The sequence below is a fragment of the Myotis brandtii genome, unplaced genomic scaffold (assembly GCF_000412655.1).
Source record: "Myotis brandtii unplaced genomic scaffold, ASM41265v1 scaffold133, whole genome shotgun sequence".
Lineage (NCBI taxonomy): Eukaryota > Metazoa > Chordata > Mammalia > Chiroptera > Vespertilionidae > Myotis > Myotis brandtii.
The window spans coordinates 2,505,451-2,513,444 of NW_005354718.1; the positions used below are offsets into that span (position 1 = coordinate 2,505,451).

The following is a 7,994-nucleotide window of genomic DNA, read 5'->3' on the forward strand; positions in this document are numbered from 1 at the left end:
ACTATCTTATCCTTTTCCTTGATCAGACAGAGCTCCTAATTCAGGGAGAGGTGGCCTCTCTCCACAGCCTAGGCACTCTCCTGGTATGAGCATCTGTCTCCCACTGGTTGCTTGGCTTGTATATTACTGTGGTCCTGGGAGTGCCGAGTGGTCATCTTTAGTTTAAGAGGGGCAGACCGTAGGGAGGGTCTCAGGCTTGATTCCCATACCTTTTGTCCCCTTCTCTCATATCCTTCCCGGGCACCGAACTCCAGGGCACTGACTCTGAGTTCCCATCCACAGCACTGCCCGCAGCCCCCTTCAACATCACGGTGACAAAGCTCTCCAGCAGCAATGCTAGTGTGGCCTGGATGCCAGGTGCTGATGGCAGAGCTGTGCTTCAATCCTGTACAGTCCAGGTAAACTGAGAGGGTGGGACGGGCTCTCCTGGCCATGCCACGTTCATTCTGGCTGCCTTGGTGGCACTTTGTGGACAGTGGTATCACCTTAGATACGCTAGACTTGCCCATGGTGCCTGGTCTCCAGCTCTATTCAAGCGTTGTTCCCTTACCTGTTATCATAGGGTGCTCTGGCAACCAGGTGACTGCAGGTTGGCTGAAATTCATGCATTCTTCAGGCTGGAAAGCAAATCACTAGAGTAGATTTGGGATGTCTGGAAGGGTTTTTCATGTTGACGAAAACCCAAACCTTTGATTTATCTGATACCTGCACTCTCATGCCTCACCCCCTAAATCATGCCAAAAAGAGAACAAGGGGACTAGGAGGGGTGCTAAGCCCCAGAGAGTGAAAAACTTGGGTAAGGTGATATTGAAAACAAGAGGTGATGCAGGTTTATTTTCAGATGTTTACTCAAAAGGTAATGAGCCCTAGCCAGTTTGGTTCAGTGGATAGAGCGCCAGCCTGCGGACCAAAGGGTCCTGGGTTCGATTACAGTGCTTCTCCCCGGCCCAGATCCTGGTCGGGGCTCGTGCTGGAGGCAACCAGTCAATGTGTTTCTCTCACATCGATGCTTCTCTCTGTCTTTCTCTCTCCTACTATCCCTAAAAATCAATGGAAAAATATCCTCAGGTGAGGATTAACAAAATAAATAAAAGTATTATTTTTTTAAAGGCAATGAGCACCTTTGAAACTGTTTGAGGCAGTTCCCCCAGGAGAGGCCCTTGCTCTGGGCTCCACCATTTAGAGGACCCCACTCTGGCCCTCCTTGAGCTGCACCCCTTCACCCCTTCCTCCTGGGCAAGTGGGACATGCCTATCCAGATCATGAGGACAGCACCCCCGCCTCTCCCCATATCATACCGTCCTCTAGACACTCAGGATTTCTTGTCTTATGGCAAGCCTGCTCCCGGACCTGTGTGGGCCTCTTCCTTGCTGCATCCTTGGGAGGGTGTGGTATGTGCACCTCCATGTCCAACAGGCAGTCACTTGTGGGGGGATGGGTGTGCAGGCAGTATTTCCACACCCGTGCACATGACACCCCTCACGGTACAGATCCTTGTGCCACCACATTCTGGCTTGGGAGTCCTAGGATTTGGAGGATTATAAATGCAAACCTGACTTTCCAGGTTGATTTGAAGCTTTGTTTGTCAATATACTAAGAAATATTTTATTTAATAATTTGTTAGCTGATTTATAACATTTAAATATTTAGCCATATGGATCTCCATTTGTACTGCTGCCATAGGCTCCCAAAATGGGAGGTGAAGGCCTGGTTCATGGTGTCCCTAGGCTCCCAGCTCTCTGCCCTTGAGAAGCTCTGGTTTTGAGCTGGCTGGCAAGCAAACAGTGCCAATAAGTGGTAACTACTCTAACCAAGTTGTGCACCGAACACAAAGGGGCATGAATTTTCTGGAGTAATTGAGAAAGGCTTTCACAGAGAAAGTAGTATCTGTGTTGTCTTAAAGCAGCAGTTCTCAACCTGTGGGTCGCGATCCTTTGGTGGTCGAACGACCCTTTCACAGGGGTCGCCTAAGACCATCCTGCATATCAGATATTTACATTACGATTCATAACAGTAGCAACATTACAGTTATGAAGTAGCAACGAAAATAATTTTATGGTTGGGTCACAACATGAGGAACTGTATTTAAAGGGCCAGAAGGTTGAGAACCACTGTCTTAAAGGATGAGTTGGACTTTGCTAGGAAGAGCAGGTCATTCTAAACAAAGGGAAAAGCATTTGCAAAGGCATGGCGGGCAGCGTGGAACCTGGTGTGTTATTAGAGGGGGGCTGGTGGGAAGGGGTGGGTTAGCTGATAGACTTAGAGGAGGCATTAGCTCAAGTCTCCCCACCACATACTCATACCTATCCCGTCTTTTGTCTCCCTCTACATTATTAGTTTTCTGCTTTTCTGTAGGTGACACAGGCCCCAGGAGGCTGGGAGGTCCTGGCTGTCGTGGTCCCTGTGCCACCTTTTACCTGCCTTCTCCGTGACCTGGCACCTGCTACCAACTACAGCCTCAGGGTGCGCTGTGCCAATGCCTTGGGGCCTTCCCCATATGCTGACTGGGTGCCCTTTCGGACAAAGGGTCTAGGTAAGGGACTCCCGGAGCAGAGTGGCTGGGCAGGGCTGGAGCGGGGGAAGGACCTTGTCAGCTCCAGTTCTGGATGGAGTTGCCTGGGAGAGGAGCTACCTGAGAGCGGGCTTTATGCATCAGTTGGCAAACTCTGAGTGCCAGCAGCAAACTTAGGAACTAGACAAATCTTACCCCCATCCCATGCAGCTCTAGTTCTAGTGAGTGGAACAGATGAGCAGAGTAGATCAGATCAGATACAGAGAGTGCCCCAGGATGGTTTAGGAATTGATAAGGAAGGAGCCATGCTGGGGGCAATATCACTGCAGGAAGAGGGCGCAATGAATGCAAAGACCCCATGGGGGGAACTTGTTTGGAGCTCTTTAGCAACTGCAAGGTAGTGAACAATCTGGCTGAGGCCGTCACCAAGGCAGTTAAGAGGAACACTGCCTAGCAGGGGTGCTGCCCTTGCTAAACCCTCCTCCCCAGGACATGGGTGAAGCAGTCAGAACTGGGAGACAAGCTCTCCCCCCACCTGTTGATCTCTTAACTGTTTCGTTCATGGGAGTTGGCTCCATCGGCCTGCATGGGATAGTGATGGTGGGAAGGGCAGGGCTCTTAGCAACCTTCTCTTTTTGGGTACAGCCCCAGCCAGCGCTCCCCGGAACCTCCGTGCCACCCGCACAGACTCAGGTCTCATCCTGGAGTGGGAAGAAGTGATCTCTGAGGGCCCTTTGGAAAGCCCTCTGGGACCCTATACACTGTCCTGGGTTCAAGACAACGGAACCCAGGTAAGAGAAGCCGGAAGCCTCCACTCTCTAGGTGTACAGAGTCGCTGCCGGGCTCTAAGGCCTTTGGCTTCAGAATGGCTGTCCTTGGTAGCCTTAGTGGGCTGGGCCACCCCCTACCCCAGGAAGCCTGCTCCTCCCATCCTCCCCTACAGGCTGCACTTCTTATTGGATTATGTTTCCTGTTAGGGTTGCATCCATTGGCTACTTTGTATGTAAAGCAGGAAGCACATTTCTTCACAAACTAGGGGGAGGGCTCAGATAAGGCCTTTTTATCCACAGCCCAGTTCCCTCCCATCCCCCACCTCTGCATTCCAGGGACTGAGCCTTGTTTGTGTTCAGGAGAGGCCTCTGCCGCCTGAAGGAGCAGGAATGTGATAGCGTGCTGCAGTGGCCCTGGGCTCTCATGTTCCCAGCTAGACCTTTTTCTGCCCACCGGCCCCAGTTGGAGGCCTTTTCTCTGACTCAGTGTGGGATGGGGGCTTTTCTTGGCTGCAGGGTGAACTGATAGTGGAAAGGACCTGGGCCAACTTGACAGTCTGGGATCCTCAGAAGGACCTGATTGTGCGTGTGTGCGTCTCCAATGCAGTTGGCTGTGGGCCCTGGAGTCAGCCACTGGTGGTCTCTTCTCATGACCATGCAGGTGAGGCCTACAGAGAGAGGGGACAGGATGAGGGCTTTCACGGGCACCCTAGGAGGCTGGCAGCACCTTACCTTCCAATAGCCCCACAGACTCAGAGTCAAGCAGTTGAGGCTAAGGTTGATATTTAAACTAGATCTCATTCTCTGGTTGTGCTGTAGGTCCCGAGAGCCAGGGCCTGTCACTCACAGGGTAGGAACTCTCAGGTCTTCCTTTGGAGCCTTTTTCGACTCAGGTCCTTATTTGACTTAAGGGAATCTCTTGACCAGGCCAGATGGCCATCATCAGAAAGTTTTAAAGGGACTCCTTGGTGTCAGCCTACCTCATGCCTCTGTCTCCCACAGGCCAGCAAGGCCCTCCGCACAGCCGTACATCCTGGGTGCCTGTGGTCCTGGGTGTGCTGACAGCCCTGGTGACGGCTGCTGCCCTGGCTCTCATCCTGCTTCGAAAGAGGCGGAAGGAGACACGTTTTGGGTAAGAGGTAGGGACACAGGGAGAGGAAGGTGATGACTGCGGACCTTGGAGCTGACCCCAAGTCCTGGGTTTCCCTTTAGGCAAGCCTTTGACAGTGTCATGGCCGGAGGGGAGCCAGCTGTTCACTTCCGGGCAGCCCGGTCCTTCAATCGGGAAAGGCCTGAGCGCATTGAGGCCACATGTGAGTGGTGGGAATCATTCGAGGGAAGAATGGGCTGTCTTGTGCCCCTCTCTGTATTCCTCTTACTAATCCATTAATTTGACCAATATGTCTGAACCTTGATGAGTGCCACGGACACAGTATGGAAAAGACATGCAGGCCTTACCCTTGTGGAGACTGTCATTCTAGCTGTGGGAGAGCTCATGTCTGCTCTGTGGGTGGAGTTGGGTGTAGGAGGCACGCTGGGTTTGGGATCAGGAACCAGAGAGGTCCCTCTCCTTTCTCACCACCCCCTCCCCAACAGTGGACAGCTTGGGCATCAGTGATGAACTGAAGGACAAACTGGAGGATGTGCTCATCCCGGAGCAGCAGTTCACCCTGGGCCGGATGCTGGGCAAAGGTATTTGGGGCTGTGCAGGGGTTGGCATGAGTGGAGGTTACCGTGTGTGGGTGTGCTTGGTTGCTCCCGTCCCTTTGAGGGTGTGAATTGGGGTTGGCTCCTATAAACAGGATATGCTTATAAACTCCTGAGTGTGGGATTCTTGAGGGAATGGTAGCGGGGGACGAGGAGTGCTGATGAGGATCACTCCGAGCATACTTGGCTGTGGCTGTGGAAGAGGGAGCCTCCGCCAATGGCCCCAGAGTCTCAGGGTTTGTATCCCTATAGAGGGTCACCTGGGAGGGATGGGATGGAGGACAGGAGGGTGAGGGGACTCACCATCATTTGGATTGGTTTGTAGGAGAGTTTGGTTCCGTGCGGGAGGCCCAGTTGAAGCAGGAGGATGGCTCCTTTGTGAAAGTGGCTGTAAAGATGCTGAAAGGTGAGTGGAGAATAGTACACGGGGAGTGAAGGCATCACGTGGGAGGGTGAAAGGGGTGACTGATCCTGAAGCAGGCTCTGCTGGGCCCTTAGACTTTCCAGGAGGAGTTAGCACTAACTGGGACGCCACGTGAATAATTCACAGACATGAACCCACACACGTTCATGCCTCAGCCTTTGCTCTCTGCTGTCAGCAGTGACTGTACTCTGGGCTCACGCAGAGTGATGAGCGCTGTGGTTGGTTGAGCTGCTGGGCTGTCCAAATGAAAGGCATTAGCCAGTGGAGAAGCGGTTAGATAGCACCACTCCTGTAGCAGGGTTTCTCCTGCTCATGGCCAGACTGTTTCATAGGCCCCCTGGGAAGCCCAGGACATCTGAAGGACAAGGCCTAGGAGTCTTGGGTCAGAACTGGGGGCATATCTTCCTCAATCCCTCCCTCCCATCCTTCTCTCCCAGCTGACATCATTGCCTCGAGCGACATTGAAGAGTTCCTCAGGGAAGCGGCTTGCATGAAGGAGTTTGACCACCCACATGTGGCCAAGCTTGTTGGTGAGCTTCTCAGGGGAGGCAGATACCCAATTAGGCGGGAGGGCAGCCTGTGGGAGAGAAGTTCAGACTCACCTGGTTAGTGAGCCGATGGCAAAATAGCCAGGAGGTCCTGGCTGAAATTTGATCAGACTCCAGGTCCTACACCAAAGGTCTGCACATGAAGGAGGAAGACAGAGAAGATGCTCAAGAGATCTGGGGGCAGCCACAGTTCATCCTGGGTGGTCACCAGGCCAGTATGGAACTTGTGGGGAAAGAGGTGGCAGAGTCAGGGCTAGAGATAGAGCCCAGCAGATAGGGGCTCATGCAGACACCTGAGCCATCCTTTGATGATTATGTGCCCCGCACCCGACTCTCCCTTCTTCCCAGGGGTCAGCCTCCGGAGCAGGGCCAAAGGCCGTCTCCCCATCCCCATGGTCATCCTGCCCTTCATGAAGCACGGGGACCTGCACGCCTTCCTGCTTGCCTCCCGGATTGGGGAGAACCCCTTTGTGAGTGCCTGGGGTGGAAGTCGCCAGGAGTTAGAAAGGGACAAAGACCCTGGGAAAGAGGTGTCTGGGTGGGGAGGGCCAGTTGAACTGGTTGGGAGAAGGTGGGCTGTGAGTTTGACTCTTTTTATGCTTGCTGGGAATTTTAGGCTGGGCAAGGACTTTTCTAGGAGAAGAGACCTGTGAAGCCCCAGATCGGGGGAGTCTTGACTCCTGGGCGCTCTGGAAGGTTTGCCAAAGCTTCCTTGCTTTGGGAAGCCCCTCTATCCCCTTCCTTTAAGTCAGTGGTTCTCAACCTTCTGGCCCTTTAAATACAGTTCCTCATGTTGTGGTGACCCCCAACCATAAAATTATTTCCGTTGCTACTTCATAACTGTAATGTTGCTACTGTTATGAATCGTAATGTAAATATCTGATATGCAGGATGGTCTTAGGCGACCCCTGTGAAAGGGTCGTTCGACCGCCAAAGGGGTTGCGACCCACAGGTTGAGAACCTCTCTTTTAAGTGATTCCAAGGATAGTCTAGGCTTTCTGGCCACGGAACCCCATTTATCCTGCCCTGGCTGGCTGGCTGGATCCAACCTGAACTTGCTCTGTCTGCCCACCAGAACCTGCCCCTGCAGACCCTGATTCGGTTCATGGTGGACATTGCCTGTGGCATGGAGTACCTGAGCTCCCGGAACTTTATTCACCGAGACCTGGCTGCTCGGAATTGCATGTATGTAAATTCCGGGGCTCGAGTGGGAGGGAGTGGCTAGTGCTGGCTAATGGTCAGCTCTTGCCTGGGACAGTATCTGCTATGCAAGGAGACAGCTTGGGAACAAAGATGCCCTGGCTTTAGTAAGGCTGCTAGCGTGACTCCACCCTTCACAGGCTGGCAGAAGACATGACCGTGTGTGTGGCCGACTTTGGACTCTCCCGGAAGATCTATAGCGGGGACTATTATCGTCAGGGCTGTGCCTCCAAATTGCCTGTCAAGTGGCTGGCCCTGGAGAGCCTGGCCGACAACCTGTATACGGTGCACAGTGACGTGGTGGGTATGGTGGCACAGTGCGGCTCGGTGGTAACGCCAGTGGTATGGGCTAGTGTGTGGGTGGGCCTTCAGGATCCTCAAGGGCCCCGCCAGGTCAGCGCCCTGGGCCTTGGTTGGCTTGTCTGAGGCTCCTGAGCCCCGAGGTGTGCTGGCCTCAGGGCTCTGCCTGGCTCAGGAAGCCGAGTGACACCTTTCCTCCCATCTTCACTCTGTCGCAGTGGGCCTTTGGGGTGACCATGTGGGAGATCATGACTCGTGGACAGACGCCATATGCTGGCATCGAGAACGCTGAGATTTACAACTACCTCATCGGCGGGAACCGCCTGAAACAGCCTCCAGACTGTATGGAGGATGTGTAAGTGCCCCAGGAAGGGGAAACGGGAATTTGGGGTTTCAGCTGATGGCTACCATCACAGCTGCTGGGCCAGTGACAGCTCAGAACCTCAATTAGGTCTTTTCTTTCTTCTTCTCCTTCTCCTTCTCCTCCTCCTCCTCCTTCTCCTTCTCCTTCTCCTCCTTCTCCTCCTCCTCCT

At 53.4% G+C, this 7,994-nt stretch overlaps 1 protein-coding gene across 3 annotated transcripts in view; it reads left to right on the forward strand.

The window, feature by feature from the left end:
* The window catches only part of TYRO3 (TYRO3 protein tyrosine kinase), a 17,054-nt gene that overhangs the window by 5,171 nt on the left and 3,889 nt on the right, over positions 1-7,994 (forward strand). For all 3 annotated transcript variants that reach the window (XM_014534807.1, XM_005860341.2, XM_014534808.1), the window contains 13 exons: positions 283-398; positions 2,356-2,533; positions 3,158-3,303; positions 3,799-3,943; positions 4,285-4,414; positions 4,495-4,595; positions 4,879-4,974; positions 5,315-5,395; positions 5,851-5,943; positions 6,310-6,431; positions 7,037-7,146; positions 7,302-7,461; positions 7,680-7,816. In XM_014534807.1, coding sequence (XP_014390293.1) covers positions 283-398; positions 2,356-2,533; positions 3,158-3,303; positions 3,799-3,943; positions 4,285-4,414; positions 4,495-4,595; positions 4,879-4,974; positions 5,315-5,395; positions 5,851-5,943; positions 6,310-6,431; positions 7,037-7,146; positions 7,302-7,461; positions 7,680-7,816 — 1,615 coding nt within the window. The remainder of the gene's footprint in view (positions 1-282; positions 399-2,355; positions 2,534-3,157; positions 3,304-3,798; positions 3,944-4,284; positions 4,415-4,494; positions 4,596-4,878; positions 4,975-5,314; positions 5,396-5,850; positions 5,944-6,309; positions 6,432-7,036; positions 7,147-7,301; positions 7,462-7,679; positions 7,817-7,994) is intronic.